This window comes from Elephas maximus, chromosome 9 (genome assembly GCF_024166365.1).
Source record: "Elephas maximus indicus isolate mEleMax1 chromosome 9, mEleMax1 primary haplotype, whole genome shotgun sequence".
In the NCBI taxonomy this organism is placed as follows: domain Eukaryota; kingdom Metazoa; phylum Chordata; class Mammalia; order Proboscidea; family Elephantidae; genus Elephas; species Elephas maximus.
The window spans coordinates 23244197-23266091 of NC_064827.1; the positions used below are offsets into that span (position 1 = coordinate 23244197).

A 21895-nucleotide genomic window follows, 5' to 3' on the forward strand; every position below is an offset into this window, starting at 1 on the left:
ATTATGGCCTCAAATTTCTCACATTTCAGAAGTGTACACAGTGTGCATACATTCTGAAAATGGGAACAATGTGAGTGTCTATTTCACAGGAATACTGTGAAGCAATTATACAAACACATACTGAGCAATAATATCTGATAATGTTACATTACGGTAGTTAACCTTCAGAGTGACACTCGGAGACAGGCATTATCGCTTACATTTTACAGAGGTGAAGACTGAGGTTCAGAAAGATAAAGTGACTTTCCCAAGGTTGTACGGCTAGGAAGTATCTGGGCTGACTCAAACCTAGGTCTGCCTGACTCTACGGTCCATCCTACAAGTCCCGAGGTATGTGCGGAAATTAAATACCAAACCCCCCTCAAAAAAAAAAAAAAAACTTAAAAATATTTTAAATGTTGCTTAAACCAGCTAAACCAGTTCATCAGCTGCCTTCAAGCTGGTTCTGACTCATGGCGACCTCACTTAGCCTTTCCAGCATATCTTCAGATTAGCTTCACGTCTGAAGTCTGATACCTTTTCAGTTAGCTCAATATCACATAAGTCCAGGCTATCCCGTTCTGCATGGGGGGCAGGTGGCACAGTTCGGCGACAGCACACCACTGTCACTTCTATAGGGAGTTCCTTTAAAATATTGACCACATCTTGGTGATTTTCCCCCAGCAAGGTTATGCCATTCACCTGTGGAAAAAAGAAAAAAAATTGTCCGAGAAAGAACAATATTTCATAACTTCCAAAAATAATTTACTCAATAAATTTAAATTTTACGGTGGTGACTACTATAGTTCTGCTTTGCTCAAAACTATATTTAAACCTGTAGTAGCACTAACTAGGACAATTTATATCCAAGTTTAGAGTTTTGTTGGTGTTGGACCTTCTCAAAAACACATAAGAAAACCATTAACTTTCATTCATGCTTGATGTGCCAGTGTAGGAGTTTGGAAATGAGTTATTAAAAATACTCTCCAAGGATGAAGGGGAAAAGGAGGAGGTTATTAAAAAAAAAAAAAAAAAGACATTTTATATAATTATTAAGTGAAAACAATAAAAATAAAAAATGGTACGTACTGTATGCTAGCATGCGTTTCAAAAAGTAGGGGAAAATATATTTGAATTTTCTTATTTACACATTAAAATATCTGTGAAAACGTTCAAGAAACGAGTAACAGTAGTTATCTATTGAAAGGTGATGGGAACTGGGTGACTGGGGCCAGGAAGGAGACTTTTCACTGAGTCTTTGTGTACAAAGTCTGCATCTTTGAATTCTTTGTGATTTTTGAAATGTGATTATTATTTATTATCTATTCCAAAAACTGAATAAATGTTTTAAAATTTAAAAACAAATATAATTTGCTGGACAAAAAAAAAAAAACTAGCATGAAATTAGGGCTAAAGATCAATGTACGTTCACATTTGAAATTTCTTCTTTGGATGAATTTTTATTTGCAGAGCCCTCTCAAGTATCCTTCAGAGGAGATCTTAACAAACAAAAAAAAAAAAAAAGAACTTACTAATTCATCAAATTAAGCCTCCTCAGAATCTTACTTAAGGGGGAGAGAGAATGGCGTATCTCCTTACTTCCAACAGCTCATCTCCACTGAACAGCTTCCCACTGTGTCCAACAGGACCTTCCGGTAGGACAGATCGGATAAAATGATGCCCCACTGTTGCTTCCAGACTTATCCCCAGCCCACTGCTCTCACTGAACTTGCTCACGTGGGCCACCTGAAAGGAGAAAAATCACCAGCAATTCTAATATTCTTTCATTTTTGTTTTCTCATCTACTTATACATCTATTTCACATTCACCCAAAGGTGGTCAACTGTCTTACAAAAGTTTCCAAAACCTAACAATAAGCTACAAAGCTTTGGAGCTTTCCTATGAAAGAATACTGATGTTCACTAATCTCATGAACCAACACAAACTGCAATGAAGGAGCCAGCAGCTGGAAGAACCCAAGCCACTTTGCAGTACCTACAGACGCTGACGACAGAAAAAAGGTAGTCCAAACCACCAGGGATAAAATCAAAAGCCTTAGCTCAAACAACAGTACAGAAAACATGTGTATTTACTTGGCACTTAGGACGTGCCGGGGACTGTGCTACACCCTTTACTCAGTGATCTCAACTTTACCTCCTATTTCCTACTTTTACACTCAAATAAAGAAGAATGTTAGAAAATCATTCATTTTCCCATAGAACTCAATGATTACAATACAAAAATCAGACGAGATACTAGAGATCATCTACTTCATCCCATTTATTTTACAATTAAGGAAACTGAGGCACAGAAGAACTGAAAAAAAAAAGGTGTGTACTCAAAAGAGATCGCTCTTCTAATCACAGTACGTGCAGGATGAATAACTGAAGCTACATCAATCTGACTTTGAAATCCAATACTGGATGAAATCTTTCCCACTCCTTAAAGCCCAATTTCGATATCACTGAATTGAGAAACCTTCAAGTCCCCGCTGATAATGGCCATGTTACCGTATCTTTCCTTGACTTAATTTAAAATGGTAATAACAGCTGCACTTACTCAATTCTTATTTGATTAATAACCATCTTGGGTGTTTAAAAAAAAAAAAGGTAATTGTCACGAGGATTAAATAAAACACTTCAAACACTGCTTGGCACAAAATGCTCAATAAATGCTAGTTATTATTGATATTATACATCATTATCCATCACCTTTCATCTCTTTTATCCAGAGGTACCTGCATCTTATAAGCAATATAAGAAGTTCTACTCAGCATAATTTTTTATTTTTCCGTTCAAATCCCTCAGATTTTCTGGTATGCATCCAACGATTGATAATTTGAGCCAACTTTGTAAAACCTCTTCTTAGGATAGGAGATCATTACTGCTATAAGCAAATCATGAGTAATCATAACACAGTCACCATGACATAAGAACAACAATATGAAATAAAGTATGCAAAATGGTAAGGATGGAGTGGAAAAGAGTCCCTTTACAATTCTATACACTGATCGTGATGATTTTTGTTTTATTTTTCAGTAAACTCTGTCATTTATTTATACTACTTCAAAAAATATTAAAACTTTGATGGATGATGACTTCTTAAATTTCCATCCTATTTATTTTAATTCTTTGGTTACTATTCAACTTTCTCCCATCTGAATTTTTAATACTTGGGGTGCACTTAACATTTTGCTTCTCTGGGACTCTTTCAAAGGTTCATCATTATATTTGCCATATACTCGAATACAGCTACTAGTTAGGGAGGGAAAGCTAACTTACCACTATTTCATAATTAATTCCCATAATCCTTTGCCACTTTGTCAGCAGGGCCGTTTCCTGTTGTTGCACATCTTCTATGTCTTCTATCTCAGCAGCCAGTAAGGGATACTCTGAAAGTCAACACAATTAAGTCAGTGACAAAATACAAAAATCTCCGTATTTTAAACCACCTAGCACAAGGGGACCCTATGATAAGAACTTGCCTGTTATACCAAGTCAGACTCCTTACCCAATATATGGGATACCTTATTCTATATATATTTTAATAATTTAATTCAGAACCCTATCATTTGCATACTCAACACTATTCTCTTTTAGGAGATCTCTTCTAAATCTTAGCAATAAAGCAAAAACCCATTGCCGTCAAGTCCGTTCTGACTCATAGCAACCCTATAGGACATAGCAGAACTGCCCCACAGGGTTTCCAAGGAGTAGCTGGTGGACTCGAACTGCTGACCTTTTGGTTAGCAGTGGAACGTTTAACCACTGCGCCACCAAGGCTCCAAAATATCCATACACTATCTAACTTTCATTTAAAACAATGACAACTCCAAGTCGCTCCACAATTCACTCGATGGTACTTAGTGACTCTCTAAGAAAAAGTCGAGCCAACTTTTATGCCAGTTCATCTCTTTTATTTTCATTTGGTCCTACAGGGGAAAAAAAAGGACCATGTTGTGTCTCAGCCAAACAAAGAAAGCAGAAAGAAATTAATAAATAATATAAGCAACTACACGTCCAATGAACAAATATAAATTAAAAAAGCAATGAAAAATTGAGATTGTATTTTAAAATAAAACCCTATAATTATAATCCCACTAATTGTCCAACATAAATAATAAATGATTTTAAAAAGAAAATCACTAAGCAAATTATGTAAACAATACCAAAGACAGACCACTTAGGCAAAACGAGAAGCTGCTTGAAGAAGAGTTTCAAAGTTACATTCAAAGATTTCCATATTTCATCACAGTTTTCACTCAAAAAGGTTGTTTTTAAAAATCTCTATTAGACAGCATTATCTAAGTTATTTTTTCATATGCCTTTTACCATTCAAATTTGAAATTTAAAGAATGTTGCAAAACTCAAATTTCTCAATAGCTGCCTCGTGTTTAATACAAATTAATGAGCTTTCACTCCATGCATAATTTACTACAGATTTGTTAAGCCTTGAGTTAAGTCATTCTATTTTCTCCTTAAGAAACTGGAAACTGTAACCTATAATAAAATAAATTTGGGGGCTACCCCCCAAAAGAAGAGAATTTTCACTTCAAAATTAAACTTCTCCCAGAAAGGGGTAACTCTTTGGGCCTGAACACAGATTACAGGGAATCTGTGGACTTGATACAGGGAGAGAACTAGGAGGGTCAGCTCAGAGTCCTACCTCCCGCCACCTCCCCTTTCCTTGATTCTGCTGTGTCTACGGCTGGGCAGTGTCCAGTATGGTGGGGTTTTGAATGAGAAGGTGGAGAATCTGTAATCTGCTAGAAGACAGTCTGAGATTCACATTCATACAATCTACAATCACACAATCTTCCTTCTCCTCTTTCAAAACTGCCCCAAGGCTAGATTTCAGGAACATTTGAAGAGCCCACGTCCAGTCTTCTGAACTTACTCTAAAGTCAAATGACTTGTGCAGGCTCACACGTGAGTAGAAACGTCTTTGGAACGGGCAATGGTCTCTTACCCCACTACTAGAGTAGAGGCCCTGGAATCACTTGGTAGCTTTTGTTTTGTTTATGTTGCTAAATAAACATTCTGGGGACTCTGGATACTAAGTCCAGAGTCCTCCCCTACCTACAGTCCCAACTCATATACACAGTCACCAAAGCAAAACAGTTGATTCTAAGTCTTCAAGACAACTACCCAACCATCTCCACTCACTATCTTAAATGTCATGCTCTCAAACATGTTTATCTTTTTCCACAACTACTGATACTCACTTTGGCCTAAATAATTTCTCTACCTATCAGTGTAAAAATAGCAGGGTGGGATTCACAGATGTGAAACCCACATATCTCATTCCCAGGATATCAAGTCCAGTAGATCTAAGTTACCAAAATATCTAAAGCAATCTGAAGGTAACGGGAGGACACAGTGGACAATTTAAAAAGACGGCAGTAACACTCCAACGTAATTACATATGAAAACAATGCTTCTTTAAAACAATTTTTCAACAGCTTGATGGACTCTAGGCTGGTAGTGAAATAATAACCAGAACAGTTTAATAATTTCTCTGTACGATTCCTTTCCAAACCAACTCTTCAATAAGAAAAATGAGACTTGTGAAAATTGACAAGCCACCCAACCCTGGGCAATATCATTCCTAAAAACTTATGCTTTAAAGATACTCCGTTATTTATTTTAGAAAATAGTATAATTTTGTTATTGTTTCTTTAAGAAAGTAGAGACATGTTGGCTGTATATAGAAGCAAGGGGGAGGTGAATTAAAATTATGTGCACAACTGATTCCTAAAGGTTTCTGGGTAAATAAATGTAGAAGAAAGAAAAGACTAACTCAGCAAGAAAACATACCAGATATAAGCAAACTATTTTAGTCATCTACTTGAGCAATTAATCACATCTCTAGATAGAGATTACAAGCATCTCTTCTGAAAGTTATTTTTCAGTAATTTTTACAGCCTAGATGCTTAATCACATTTATAAAAGTCATTTCCCTAAAAAAAAAAAAAAAAAAGAACATAACCCGCTCCTGGTGTTTACCTTCTTCTTCAATAGGTAATATGTTGGTGTTTCTCCTCAAAGATAAAGCATCTTCATCTTTTTCATAGTTTTCTTAAAGAGAAGAATATTTTAGTAGTTATGTTTTTTTAAATATTATCAAGCATTTGAATTTTTCTAATTCCACTGTATTTATTGGAACACCTAGCTGAGTTTGTTTTTTGGAGGTAAGCTCTTCAATAACCACGTATACTAAAAGGTAAGTTTCCTATTAATGAGGAAAAAGGAGTGACACACTTCTGCAGTGACTTGCCTGGCCCCTACTACAGCTCTAAGTGCCAGAATGGTGAACATTTTAGAAAAGAAACATTTTCCAGCCAACAGCCTGACTTCTACCAATAATCCCAACTTTATTAAACTTCCTTTTACATCCTTCAGCTACCTGGGAATTGCAGTCATTCGCAGAGATACCCAAATACAAAGAGCTTATGAATGGCATTTCTAAATGTGGAATTTAATTCAACTCCTTCAAGGCTGAGCATTTAACTCATGGGGGCCCACGTACATAATTCAGTCAGAACAGGATCTCCTCAAGACAGAACAGTGCCATGGCGGAAAGGTGCTCATTGGGAAATGGCAACTGAATGAATAGGATACAAAGAAATACGTTTTATTCAGAAGTGCATTTACGGTTAATGGACTCTGGTTCCGAATAATCCTAACTTTATTAAACTTCCTTTTCACTTGGTTCATAATGAATAGTTGGGGGTAGAAACCATTCTTTAAATAATTTCAGAATTAAAAAAAAAAAAACCTAACAAAGGTCTATCTGAAAGGCCAATTGTTCTGGTATTACCTTTGTTCATGCTGGTATTAAGAGGTGACAAAACTGCATCTTTTGTGAGGTCTTCCCCCGGCGTGAGTTCAGCTTCCTGCTTCGCTCCTCCTCTCCTCATTAGTGTCAGGCGCACAGTCTGTCCTGTGTGTCGCAACACCTCTACTGCTTGTTGGTTGGTGAAGCCCTGAAGGTTTGTGCCGTCTACCTGCGAGAGAAACAAAATGTTAAAAAAAAAACAAAAACCAGACTCGTGTATTACCCATGTACAAAATGCTTATTTACTGCTTGTTACTGTGAGGACTGGGGAATGGGCAATGGTACCCAACACTTCTTTGAAGACCAGTACTACCTTAGAGGATCCCTGGTGGCACAGTGGTTAAGAGCTTGGCTGCTAACCAAAAGGTAGGCAGTTCAAATTCACCAGCCACTCCTTGGAAACCCTATGGGGCAGTTCTACTCTACCCTTTAAGGGTCGCTACGAGTCAGAATTGACTTGAAGACAATGGTTTGGTTTGGTTTGGTTGGTACTACCTTAGATGCCCTAGAATCACTTGGGAGAGTTTTGATTATTTTAATACAGATTCTGGGGTCTCTCCTAGGAACTATGAGCTAGTAGTTCTACAACAGGGCTCATGCTTCTGTGTTGTTGTCAGAAGCCCTCAAATCAGCTCCCAACTCATGGTGAGCCCATATACAACAGAGCAAAACATGGCCTGATCCTGTGCCATTCCCAGATCAGTTACGGATCAAACTGCTGTGATCCACATGGTTTTCACTGGCTGAGTTTCAGAAGCAGATCACCAGGCCTTTCTTCCTAGCCTGTCTTAGTCTGGAAGCTCTGCTGAAGCCCATTCAGCATCATCACAACACAAAAGCCACCACTGACAGATGGGTGATGGCTATGCATGAGGTGTACTGGCTGGGAATCAAGCCTGGTCTCCCACACAGAAGGCAAGAATTCTCCCACCAGCCCCCAATGTCTCCATGCTTCTATACCTTCTTTTATAGTCTCCAGGTGATCCTGAGGCATAGTCAAATTTGAAAACTACTACTATACAGGATGAAGGTAAACAAGACAGTGATGAGATAATGCTTACTGAGAATGCTGACGTTTTCCAAAACTATATTTATACTGGCTTTAAAAAAAAAAGATAACAAAGCTATCTTCTCATTTCCTTCCTCTTTCAAAAAATATACATGATTCTCCCTCTTTCTAGTTCACAAACAACAAAACATTTGAAAATGCCCCTATGACTTTTCCAAACTACAAATACGCTCATCTCACCCAACCCCTGCCTTCCAAAGAGCACTCCATAGGACAATGCTCCAAATCCTCAAAATGGTCTAGAGAGTGTCAACTGCCCCCGCCTCCCATCATCACCACCACCCACCATCACCAGCCTCATCTTGCCTGATGCCACCTGTTACTCTCTGTGCTCTAGCTCAGTGGTCTCACTTCCATCCTTCTGACTTGTGTATTCCCCCAACCATGCAGTCTGAGAATGCTGTTCCCTCAGCCTGCACCCTCTGGACAGCCCACTCCAGCCCTTACTTTCTCATCACTTCACTTAGAAAACACCGGTAACTGCTGCAGAGCTCAGTCCAGAGACTTCCAGGATTGAGCTATCCTGACCTCCTTGACTATCGTCAAATTCCCTTTTACCCACCCTTCTTCACAGCGTTTAGCAGAATTTTAATTTTACATTTTCTGTCGTTATTTGCTCTATGGCTGTATGCTCCACGAGGGCAGGCTATGTGTCAATTTTGTTATAGCTGCATCATCAAAACACATCGCTGTCTGCACAACAGGCATTCATCCCAAATGGGAAGGTATAGTCATTGGCTCATACGCCAAAGATTTAGTTGTAAAGCAAATTCATTTTGGAATAGATAAATGCAAAGTATAATACCATATTTAAAGAAAGCAAATTCATAAAATCATAGTGACAGCAGTTTGGAAAAATGGACCAATAAATTTAATGGTGAAATTCAAAGCCACTGGTGTTCCTTTTGAATTGTGTAATAGCCGTAAAACGTAAGAGTGTCATGCGTTTCTAAGCACAGTGCTGGCCACAATCAGCACTCAAATATTTATTATTTATAAAATAAATGAAAATTATTTATCAGTGGTCTCCAACATAGAATACCTTCACTGCAGAAGTTTCTGGAAGAAAATATTAGAACTTCTAATTAAACATATTTTTTATCTCATTTCTATTCCATGTATATATACATATTATATATATTAATTAGTTGTATATATTATAAATGGATATATAGACAGAAAGGAAGAGAAAGAGGGAGAAAGGAATAGTCAATTTTTTTTTTTATTTGCTGACAAAGATAATCAATCAAAATTTAAAGACCTCTAATGTTTTTTTTTAATCTAGATGATATTCTCCTAGCTTGTGGTTCCTTCAGTCTTGTATTAAACTTCTGCTCTAGATGGCAACTTAACATAGGTGTCTAACTCTTCCTCTTTCCCCCCACTTCCACTTTGGTGATTCCCTTTTGGAAAGACAAAATATAACAACAGAGGAAACACCGCAATAAAACTGGATACTAAGGAAAGACAGGCTCAGGCAGTGTTTGGTTCTGTTGTACAGAGGATTGCTATGAGTCGGAAGTGACTGGACAGCACCTGACACATGCCATAGCTATAAAGGGAGAACCTAACCATAGTAACAAAGTCACGGAATATCAAAGGCAACATCTGACCATTTTTCCCAAAATTTATAAGCTTGTTAATTTATCCATCACAATCCCATACTGCATTTAGCAAGAATCACTATGTGTTATCAATCTAAAGAGAATGAGTGTATGATTTTATCAAATGACGAAGTGAAGTCAACCTTCTAAAAAAGACAACAGAGGCCTTCTGTCAAAGAAAATCTTATGGAGAACAACAATATATAAAATGTAAAACAAAAAAACAGGAAAAAGAAATGAATCCAGCCCTTGATTCTATACCCTGCCCCCGTGCCTATAGTGAAATCCTAGGTGTCCACAGAACACAATTTGTACAAGAGGGATCTTACAGCAAAACGGTTTTAAAGTTACAAAATAATACTTCCCTAAAATAGTAATAAACAATTTATTTATTTTCTCATCACCTCAACAACTCCAAAATAAAAAGAGAGCGTAGCTCCAAATAGCTGCTGCCCAAACAAAAAACAAACAAATAGCCAAAGACTGCAGTTGTGAAAAAGCAACCAAATATGGAAACCTTTCCTACTGCTGTCTCAGAAGTCCACAAGATGGTGATATTTCTCCAAAAAATTAATGCAAGATCAAAAGCATTGCATGAAGTGCTTCCAACTCTGAAATAAGGGAATGTCGCTAAAAATACAAATGAAAACTCAAAATATAGATGACAGTGAAGACAATGATTTTATTAAAGAAAGAAAGAAAGAAATCTCAGGGGAAGGATGGTTCCACCTTTGGAATCAACAATTTCCTCTATCACTGATTGCCTAAGGGGAATTATAAGGAGCCCTGGCGGAGCAGTGGTTAACCACTCAGCTGCTAACTCGAAGAAGGTCAGTGGTTCAAATCCACCAGCCACTCCGCAGGAGATGATGTGGGAACTTCCCTAAAGATTTACAGCCTTGGAAATCATATGAGGAAGTTCTACTCTATCCTATAGGGTCACTATGAGGCAAAACTGACTTGACAGCAACAGGTTTGGTTTGTTGTTGTTGCTGTTGTTGTTAGGTGCCTTCCTGTCAGTTCCAATTGAGAGTAACCCCTATGAATAACAGAATAAAACCCTGCCCGGTCTTGTGCCATTCTCACAATCGTTGTTATGCTTGAGCCCCCTGTTGCAGCCACTGTGTCAATCCATCTCCTTGAGGGTATTCTTTTTCTTTGACTCTCTACTTTACCAAGCGTCATGTCCTCCAGGGACTGGTTCCTCCTGATAATGTCCAAAGTGTGAGAGATGTATCTCACTATTCTTGCTTCTAAGGAGCACTCTGGTTGTACTTCTTCCAAGACAACTTGCTCATTCTTTTGGCAGTTAAATGTATATTCAACATTCTTTGCCAACACCACAATTCATAGACGTCAATTCTTCTTCAGTCTTCCTTATTCACTGCATAGCTTTCACATGCATATGAAACACCATGGCTTGGGTCAGGCATACCTCAGTCTTCAAGGTGACATCTTTGCTTTTTAACACTTTAAAGACTTCTTCTGCAGCAGATTTGCCCACTGCAAAGCATCTTTTGATTTCCTGACTGCTACTTCCATGGGTGTTGATTGTGGATCCAGGTAAAATGAAATCCTTAACAACTTCAGTCTTTTCTCCATTCATCATGATGTGGCTTATTGGTCCAGTTGTGAGGATTTTTGTTTCCTGTTGAGGGTAATCCATACTGAAGGTTGTGGTCTTTGATCTTCATCAGTAAGTGCTTCAAGTCCTCTTCACATTCAGCAAGCAAGGTTGTGTCATCTGCATAACACAGATTGTTAATGAGTCTTCCTCTGATCCTGATGCCCCGTTCTTCACATAGTCCGGCTTCTCGGAGTATTTGCTGAGCATACTGATCGAGTAGGTCTGGTGAAAGGATGCTATCCTGACGCACACCTTTCGTGACTTTAAACCATGAAGTATCCCCTTGTTCTGTTCAAATGACTGCCTCTTGATCTATGTACAGGTTTCTCATGAGCACAATTAAATGTTCTGGAATTCCCATTCTTCACAACGTTATCTGTGATTTGTTTATCAACCACACAGCCAAATGCCTTTACACAGTCAATAAAACACAGGTAAACGTCTTTCTAGTATTCTCTCCTTTCAGCCAGGATTCATCTGACATCAGCAATGAGATTCCTTATTACAAGTCCTCTTCTGAATCTGGCTTGAATTTCTAGCAGTTCCCTGTCAATATATTGCCGCAACCAATTTTGAATGATTTTCAGAAAAATTTTACTTGCGTGTGATATTAATGAAATTGTTCGATAATTTCTGCATTCTGTTGGGTCACCTTTCTTGAGAATAGGCATAAATATGGATCTCTTCCAGTCGGCTGCCAGGTAGCTGTTTTCCAAATTTCTTTGCATAGACAAGTGAGCACTTTCAGCACTGCATCCATTTGTTGAAACATCTCAGTTGGTACTCTGTCAATTCCTGGAGCCTTGTTTTTCACCAATGCCTTCAGTTAAGCTTGTACCTCTTCCTTCAGTACCATCAGTTCCTGATCTTATGCCACCTCTTGAAATGGTTGAATGCTGACTAATTCTTTTTGGTATAATAACTCTGTATATTCCTTCCATCTTCTTTTGATGCTTCCTATATCATTAATATTTTCCCCGTAGAATCCTTTAATATTGCAACTTGAGGCTTGAATTTTTTCTTAAGTTCTTTCAACTTAAGAAATGCCTAGAGCATTCTTCCTCTTTGGTTTTCTATCTCCAGGTCTTTGCACATGTCATTATAATATTTTACTTTGTCTTCTCGAGCCACCCTTTGAAACCTTCTGTTCTGCTCTTTTACTTCATCATTTCTTCCTTTCACTTTAGCTATTTGATGTTCAAGAGCAAGTTTCAGAGTCTCTTCTGACGTTTGTTTTGGTCTTTTCCTTCTTTCCTGTCTTTTAAATGACCTCTTGCTTTCTTCATGTATGATGTCCTTGGTGTCATTCCATTAGTTTTCGAGGCGTCAAATCTATTCTTGAGATGGTCTCTAAATTCAGGTGGGATATTCAAGATCATACTTCGGCTCTCATCAACTTGTTCTAATTTTCTTCAGTTTGAACTTAAACTTACTTACATATGAGCAATTGATGGTCTGTCCTGCAGTCAGCCCCTGGCCTAGTTCTGACTGATGATATTGAGCTTTTCCATTGTTACTAGCTGTTTAGGTAACAGAGATGGGGAAATTAAAAATAACTGCTAATTGGTATAAAGCTTCTTTTGGGGATGATGAAAATGCTCTAAAATTGATTGTGCTAATGGGTACACAACTCTGAATATATTGAATTGTACATTTTAAATGAGTGATTTATATGGCATATGAATTATATCTCAATAAAACTGTTTAACGAAAAATATGCTTTCTAATAGATTAAAATACTAGCTGAGAAAAAACAGTAAATTAGCTGTTTTCAATTGCTAATTCAGTATCAGATATAGATTTAGACCCTACATTTACTCACTCTATCACCTTTCCTCCCTCTCACAAATGAAGATCATTGTTGTTATTGCTAGGTGATGTTGAGCTGGTTCAGACTAACACAGACCTCATGTCCATCCTCACAGTCATTGCTAAGTTTCAGCCCACTGTTGCAGCCATTGTGTCAACCCATTTCACTGAGGGTCTTCCTCTTTTTCACTGACCCTCTACTTTACCAAGCATGATGTATTTCTCCAGGGACTGGTTCCTCCTGATAACATGTCCAAAGTACCTAAGACGAAGGCTCACCATCCAACGTTCTAAGGAACATTCTGGCTCTATGTCTTCTGAGACAGATTTATTTGCTCTTCTGGCAGTCCATGATATATTCAATATTCTTGCCCAACATCACAATTCAGATGCATCAGCTCTTCTTTTGTCTTCCTTATTCATTATTTAGCTTTCACATGCATATGAGGTGACTGGAAATACCACAGCTTGGGTCAGGCACACCTCAGTCCTCAAAGTGACATCTTTGTTTTTTAATACTTCAAAGAAATCTTTTGCAGCAGATTCACCCAACGCAATATGTCATTTGATTTCTCGACTACTACTTCCATGGGCATTGGTTATAGATCCAAGTAAAATGAAATTCTTGACAACCTCAGTATCTTCTCCATTTATCACAATGTTGATTATTGGTCCAGTTGTAAGGATTTTTATTTTCTTTATGTGGAGGGGTAATCCTTACTGAAGTCTGTAGTCTTTGATCTTCATCAGTAAGTGCTTCAAGTCCTCTTTGCTTTCAGCAAGCAAAGTTGTGTCATAACTCATAAAATCATAAAGTGGTTAATTTTTACTGTATGATATACACTGGAGACACAGTGGGAGGAAGCTCATTTCCAGCCTATAGCCAGGTTAGCTAGTAAACACAGCTTGGTCTCCAGAGTAGATTTCAAGAGGTTAATTAATAGGTTTCAGTAGCAGTTTCATAGAACTAAAACCAAGAAGACTCAGTACAGTTCCCATGTAGAAGCAAAGGGCTGAGATAAAGGCCTTTTGTCTGAACCTTCTACTTTCTGTTATTACTGCTTTTATGATCCCAAAGGTACAACAGAGACAAGTATAAACAAATAATACTAAAACAAATCATCATTCTCCAAGATGACTTCCAAAGAATATTAATGTAAAGTTTGGGAAAAGAAAGATCCCACAACTATGGAAGTTTAGGACATATTAAGGTAAAAAGTTAAACAGGTTTCTCTACAGCAGGACTTCTCAGGGTTTTCAATTTTCTAGTGTGTACTGTGAATCTTTAAGAGACCATATCATCTGCAGTTTTTCCTAAGCTTATTTGACTAGGAAACTCTTTGTGCAGAATCTTCTTGAATTTACGTTCTGGGGAGTAGTTGAGTGGTTTGGGGAGTCCAGTTTCCAGTGAGCATTGGAAAGCTGGAGTTTTTTGCACAGCACCTTAAACAGCCATTTACTTATGATCTACTGATGATCGTCAAGACAATAATGATGAGCTTGATCTAATTAAGAGCAGATGGATCTGTTTCTTTTAAAGAATCCCTTGCTCATGGAGCCAGAAATATCGGTGTCATTCTGCTGATCAAAAAAAAAAAAAAGTAAGCATGCCAAAATCAGATTCAAGTACACTAAAGGTTTTGAAGTCTGCAACTAAATATAAGTGTCATATTCATTAACGCAATAAATTCATTCCAACCAGAAATGGAATATACCAGAATTTTTCAAGCAAGTTTCAAACTTTAGAATTGAAATCAGTAAAGCTTCAATTCAGTGTTCTACTTTATCTCCACAAAATAATAAGGTAAGTAATTGCAATGATAGCCTCAAGTCACCCAAGTAAGTTTAATTAATGCTGAGGTAACCAGAGTTCCTCAAATTGAGAAAACAAGAAGAATGCATTTCTCAAACATGAGAAGTAACAAAGCTATTATGAAATGTGTCACTTACTGCTATAATTTGGTCTCCAATTTGGATTCTTCCATCATGTTCAACAGCACTGCTTTTTGTAATGCTCTTTACAAAGATTCCTGAAGGTTCTAAGATTAAAAATAGGTTATTTGTCAGGATATCCACCCTTTATTCTACAAATGTAAAATCCTAATTTTGCAAATGTATATATTAACAAGCCATACAATCAAAACCATTAGTAGAAACTTAGGCTACAAAATAAGACAATTCTTTTTTCTATTTTAAATATAGTATCATAATATCCATAACTATAGTATCAGTATCATAGTATCCATAAAAACTCACTGCTGTCAAGTCGATTTTGACTCATAATGACCCTACAGGACGGAGAATAACTGCCCCATAGGCTTTCCAAGGAGTGCCTGGTGGATCTGAACTTCTGACCTTTTGGTTAGCAGCCGCACTTTTAACCACTGCACCACCTACAGTAGTCTATATTAAATTATTCCTAAAGAAGTTTTCAATCAGTTTATCCAATAATCTTAAAACATATAATTCTGATTCAATATTTAATAAGACAAAGATATTAGAGGCAAATGCTGAGTTTAAAAAATAAAATATTTAATGTTTATAACTACCTAATTTTTTATCTCCAATGTAACCAGCAATGGTAATTCCTAATCCTTGGATATTTTTTGTGAGTTCCACATCAAATGTCTCACTTTCTTCACTTTTCTGAGTAGAAGCCTCAGCCTAAAATAAAATCCACAAACAAAACAAGTTAAAAAATCTGAATAATATGATGTAATTAGGCATCAGAGAACTTTGCTAGAAAACTATAGTAGAGATCACTCCTTCAGTTATGAGGACATAGAGTCAGCATTATTTTTACTCAGAAATCAGGTCAGTAATAAAGCTGAACCACCCTGTCACGAATTGAATTGTGTCCCCCAAAAATATATGTCAACTTGGCTAGGCCATGATTCCCAGTATTGTGCAATTGTCCACCATTTTGTCATTTGATGTGATTTTCTTCTGTGTTGTAAATCCTACCCCCATGATGTTAATGAGGCAGGATTAGAGGCAGTTATATTAATGAGGGAGGACTCAGTCTACAAGATTAGGCTGTATCTTAAGTCAATCTCTTGAAATATAAAAAAGAGAAGAAAGCAGAGAGACATGGGGACTTCATACCACCAAGAAACAAGAGCCAGGAGAACAGCATGTCCTTTAGACCTGGGGACGCTGCTCTGAGAAGCTCCTCAACCAGGGAAGATTGATGACAAGGACCTTCCCCCAGAGCTGACAAAGAGAGAGAAAGCCTTCCCTTGGAGCTGGTACCCTGAATTTGGGCTTCTAGCCTACTAGACTGTGAGAGAATAAATTTCAGTTTGTTAAAGCCACCCGCTTGTGGTATTTCTGTTACAGCAGCACTAGATAACCAAGACACAGCCTGTATTAGAGAGGTACATTACTGTTTGTGTACACAGAATTTTAGAAATCAAATATTTTCTTATTAACAAGTTCTATTTTCAGAGATGGCTCATCTTCATTTCTGAAGAGGCTGGGATGAGATGCAGTACAGTAGACAGAGCTCATGTTTTGAATTCAGATAAACAAGTGCACGCCTAGCTTGCTACTTAATCTTTGTAAGCATCACTCTGCTCAATTATATATCAGGAGTAATAATAACAAATCCAGCCAACATTTATTGAGGACTTTCTGTGTAACAGGGAATTGCCATGTCTTAATTCATTTCTTCTTAGAGCAAGCCTATAGGTATAATTATTATGTCAATTCTTCTCTGGGGAAACTGAGGCACAGAAACTTTTCCAAGGACAAACAGCTACAATCTAGTAGAGGCAGGATTCAAATCCAGAAAGTCTGGTTGAAGAGCCCCTGCTCTGAAATGATAAGCTATATGTGAAGTCCCTAGTGGAAAGTAAAACCACAGTGTCTACTCTGAAAATGTTAGTTGCTATTAATATCTTAAATCTGATAGTTGACTCTAACACCATGAATGCGTTACTCTAGCCTCCAGACACGCAACTAATCTGCTAATGACTTATTTTGAAAACCAGTGAAATGCATCAATGAACTATTTAAAATCCTCTCTTTAGTTGGTTTGTAAATTGGGAATTCACTATGAAAAGCTATTTATAAAGAAAATATACCTGTCTGCACTGACACCTTTCCTTCCCAGAATAACAGCAGGTTTCACAAATGTCATCTTTTGCTAGAAATACTATTACTTGAACTGCATGCTATATAATGTATACCAAATTGAAGGATAAGGCTCGCCTACACAAACATTAGTGGACTGGAGCAATAAGTCATCAATAAGCTATTGATACCAGGTACTAGTGTGGTGTCAGCAGATTCTACAGAGAATCTTTAAAGAGCACAACAGGACCAGGGCTGTGGGCATTAATAGACATAAAAGTTGGGGGCTAGTTGGTACTGTCTACTGATTTTCTTGAAATAAACTGTATTTTTTTTTTTAATGGGTAGTCCGCTTAAATAAGATATAATTTCATAGTAAAGTTTGATTTATTTTTTTCTTTGCACATAATTATCTGTGCAAACTTAGCAAAAGTTTAAAGTTTAGATAATTGCAAGAAAATGACAGGATGAAATCTGCTTCAATTGAAACAAATGTGTTTTCTATTTTTAATAAGACTTCTGCGAGCGCTATTTTAGAGGGTGGCAATTTGACTATCGAACGGTTTTAAAAGGGGCACAAGCTTCAGAAATGATGATATGCACAGAATAGATATTTTTCTAAGCATTCAATTACATCAAGTGGTTTTCGGTATTGCATTCATTTATGTATTGCTGAATAAAATGTTTTGTTTACCACAAAAGAATGCCATTTAGATACTTTCATAAACAAGCTTTCTTTCTTTACTTCTTTCTCTTTGCAAAAAATAGCAACCAAACTCAATCCTAAAAAAACAACAGAATCATGGAAATTTCAAGTGTTCTAATAAAGTTTTAAAGAGCTTGAAGAGGAAGTCAGGATATTAAAGTATTTGTAGCAACTAGTCAGAAAAAAATTAATATAAAAAAGTACATAAATATTTGTATATGAATGGGAAAGGATTATAGGCCTTGATTTTGCTATAAATCTCACTCAGAAATTTGGTGTAATTCTCTTCTTAAAAATGTGAGCGATTGCTGGATAAAAATATTGCGTTAATATTTTATCCACTATAAACTTGTGACCTGTAAACTGAGATAACCACCACATTCCAAATAATTTTGAAATTTTCCAGCTTTTTTTCATATCACATCGAGGACAAAGACAGATTGCTATCATTATGAATCAAGCTTTTGTTACCTCAAAAGCATGACTTTTGTTTAAAAGATTATATAACCAGGTCAAGAGTAAAAACTTCTTATTACAAATCTGATAACATTTCTATGACATACCTTAAAACAATGATACTGAAAGGCTGTCGTAAGCTTTATTCATCCCCACCAAGCCTGTCTCTATGCCTCAACCTCCATATACTAAAAAAAAAATCCTAAAAGAAAATTGTGGAAAGGGAATGACTAGCGCTTATGATCTACTTCACAGAGACCTTTTTGATTAAGAGAAAGATAGAATTAAACATTTTTGGTATTTGGTATTATTATTAGCAAGTAATCCTTTAAGATTGCATCCATACTTCCAAATATTCTTGTGAAGGTGTTGCATACAGACAAATGGAAAATAGTAATCTAGAATTTTGTAAACAACCTTTTTTTTTTTTATCTGTGTTACACGGTCCTCCTGCTTAATAAAATACTGCCCCTGCTGTAAAGCACTTATATTTGCATCGTGTTTCATTCTTAACACCAATATGAATGTTAATAACTTTAGTTTCTAAATAAACACCACTGTCATCTAAGTGCTCCTGTCTCTGAATTTCGCATTAACTGTTTTTCCCTACTTACCCGCACCTCTGGCACGGAAGATGGGGACGAGGAGAGGGTGATGCCCAAAGAGGTGGGTGCTGTCGCTTCTTCTATGGCCCCTCTTGCAATCACCAACTTCACTCTGTTTCCACACTGCCTGAGGACTTGTGCTACTTGCTCACTGCTCATTCCTGCTAGATCTGTGTCACCAATCTTTAGAATGTGGTCTCCACTGCACAATCGCCCATGCTGAATCAAAAAAAGAAAAATCAGGCTAGTATTATTTTGACTGCATTACCGAAATCCTGAGTGAGGGAAAAGGAACAATAAAAATGGCAATGACATGAATTTTCTCTCATGGGACAATAAACATATTAACCGCCTTCTGAAACATTCTAGCATCAGTCAATGTGATATAAGCTATTGAAAGGCACTAATTTACCTTAAATCAACAGTTACTCTAAACTTTTCTGTTTGATATCTACCCACTAAATGCAATAAAACACTAAGTCTATTCATTTTTTTTTTTTTTTTTTTTGTGGGATAGAAAGAAGAAAATGCCATTAAGCGCAGACAAAGTACGAAGTCGCTATGCAACTACACTCAAAATGTGGTATGAACCCCTAAGAAAGTATGGGATTAATAACACAACCTTCTGGTTGGCCACTTCAATTACAAATGTCCCTGAATGACTCATTTTCAGGTGAAGTCCTTGTGAGATGAAAATTCAGATATATGAGGCATGTGAAAAGCTGTCTTACAAGCCTCCGTGTAAGCACTGCCCAGAACAACTTTCTGCAATGACAGACATGTTCTGCACTGCCCTATATGGCACTGTCCTATATGGCAGCCACAAGCAACATGTGGTTAAGGAGCACGTGAAATATGGCTGGTCCAACTGAGGAACCAGATTTTTAATTTTATTTAATTTTAATTCAAATTTTAAAAGTGACAGCTGGTGAGTGGCCAGACTATGGACAGTCCAGCTCCACGCTGAAGGTAAAGCTTATATATCACAAACTTGTCAACTGGAGGACATTCACTTGGTACAGCTAAACCAGTGGCCATCGAGCTAATTCTGACTCATGGAGGCCCCATGTGTGTCCCAGTAGAACTGTGGTCCACAGGGTTTTCAATGACTGATTTTTCAGAAGCAGATCACCAGGCCTTTCTTTTGAGATGCCTCTAGGTAGACTCAAACCTCCAACCTTTCAGTTAGCAACCAAGCACATTAACTGTTTATACCACAAAGGGACTTCATTGACACTGCTAGATGCTGGCTGATGTTTAAAAGGAAGAAAAATTTTGGATACTATTGCATTAGTGTTAATACCCCTACTGACAAGGTTGCCATTAAATGGAATTTTCATTTGTGAACTTGAGAAATGTTTGATGAACCTGACTTCCGAGTGTGACGTTCATATACACATGCAAAAACACAGAGGTTTATAAAACAAAAGGTTACAATCAAGGCAAAAGTTACTTAAACTAGCATAACTTCTCAAATTAAAGTATGTCATAGCTAATACAATTATTAAACGTTTTTTCACATATATTTCAACACTGTCACATATCATAGATGGTGATGCTTATATGAAGTACTCTAAGTAATGAAAATAGGCTGTGCTTTTCATATGCAAGATGGTACCAGCGACCCATCATTAAAGGGACAAGTTAAATCTTTTTTGCTCTTAATAATACATATTGTTTTTCCACAATAGCTTGTGGTTATAAAACAGCTGACTAGGTTTACAAATATGGCTACCTCTACAATGATCAAAACCATAAGCTTAGTTTTAGTCTGTGGTTCTAAATATCTTAAGATCATTGTTTGTAACTCTAACTTAGGATCAATTGCCCTTTTCAAATGTAACTTCCCCCAGGTCTAAGAGAACACTTTAGGGACAGCCCAGTGAAATACAAGATGCTAACTCAGTTCCTTTGTGTTAAGAATTGAACTGTGTCTCCCAAAAAAACCCTACGGAGTAGTTCTACTCTGTCTTGTAAGGTCACTATGAATCAGAATTGACTTGACACCAACGGGTTAAAACGTGTGTCAACTTGGGTAGGCTATGATTCCTACTATTGTGTGGTTGTCTTGATCTGATGTATTTATACTGTGTGTTGTAAATCCTCTGTGAAGTTAATGAGGCAAGATTAGAGATAATTATATTAATGAGGCAGAATGCAATCTACAGGATTAGGTTGTATCTTGAGTCACTATCTTTTGAAATATAAAAAAGAGAAATGAGTAGAGAGGAGAGGAACCTCATGCCACCAAGAAAGAAGAGCCAGGAGAAGAGCGTATCTTTTGGATCCAGGGTGCGGTGCCTGCACTGAGAAACTCCTAGACCCAAGGGAAGATTGATGACAAGGACCTTCCCCCAGAGCTGACAGAGAGAGAAAGCCTTCCCCTGGAGCTGGCACCCTGAATTCGGACTTCTAGCCTTCTAGACTGTAAAAGAATGAATAAATTCCGGTTTGTTAACACCATCCATTTGTGGTATTTCTGTTATAGCAGTACTTGATAACTAACACCGAATTTGGTACCAAGAGTGGGGTGCTGCTCTACCAGAAACTTAAAGTGTGCAAGTGGTCCTGAAACTGCAAATGGATAGAGGCTGGAAGGGTTTTAAGGTGCCTAATAGTAAAAGCCTTGATTTCTATGAACAGATTGTTGATGGAATTATGGATATCACAGACAATTCTGGTGAGGGCTCAGAAGGAAGTGAGGAGAGCTGTAACATCAGAGACAGCAAAGACGGCAAGAAGTAACAGCAGAGAAACGGCAGAAGCAGAACCAGGAGACCAGTGCGAGATGGCATGGGAGCCAACCCATGGAGTGAGAGAGCTGAGTGCCTTTGTGCAGGAGGCCTCCTGGCAGAGTGGGATGCTCTGAGCACTTACTGGTGGAGCTAGGCTTGCTGATCCACAGAGTGAGAACTGAGTGCTTTTGAGACGAGGTTTACTGGAGGAGTGGGATCCCTTCAGGCACTTACTGGTGGAGCTAAAGAGCTTCAGAACACGTGCCCCAGCAGAGCAGACACCAGGCCCAAGAGGGCCAAAGGGGACAAGAGGCCAAGGAACCAGGAAACAGAAGCTGAAGAGACAGGGAACACAGGAAGCGGAGCTGCCTCAGTCTCAACGGTTAAGGTCATG

At 37.6% G+C, this 21895-nt stretch overlaps 1 protein-coding gene across 9 annotated transcripts in view; it reads right to left on the reverse strand.

The window, feature by feature from the left end:
- Positions 1–21895, reverse strand: part of MPDZ (multiple PDZ domain crumbs cell polarity complex component) — a 189377-nt gene that overhangs the window by 97541 nt on the left and 69941 nt on the right. For 8 of the 9 annotated variants that reach the window (XM_049897162.1, XM_049897163.1, XM_049897164.1 and 5 more), the window contains 8 exons: positions 18776–18985; positions 15475–15589; positions 14876–14964; positions 6799–6985; positions 5985–6056; positions 3261–3370; positions 1579–1725; positions 517–681 (listed from right to left, as the gene is read on the reverse strand). In XM_049897162.1, the coding sequence (XP_049753119.1) occupies positions 517–681; positions 1579–1725; positions 3261–3370; positions 5985–6056; positions 6799–6985; positions 14876–14964; positions 15475–15589; positions 18776–18985 (1095 nt within the window). The remainder of the gene's footprint in view (positions 1–516; positions 682–1578; positions 1726–3260; positions 3371–5984; positions 6057–6798; positions 6986–14875; positions 14965–15474; positions 15590–18775; positions 18986–21895) is intronic. The other variant, XM_049897166.1, reaches the window with a different exon arrangement.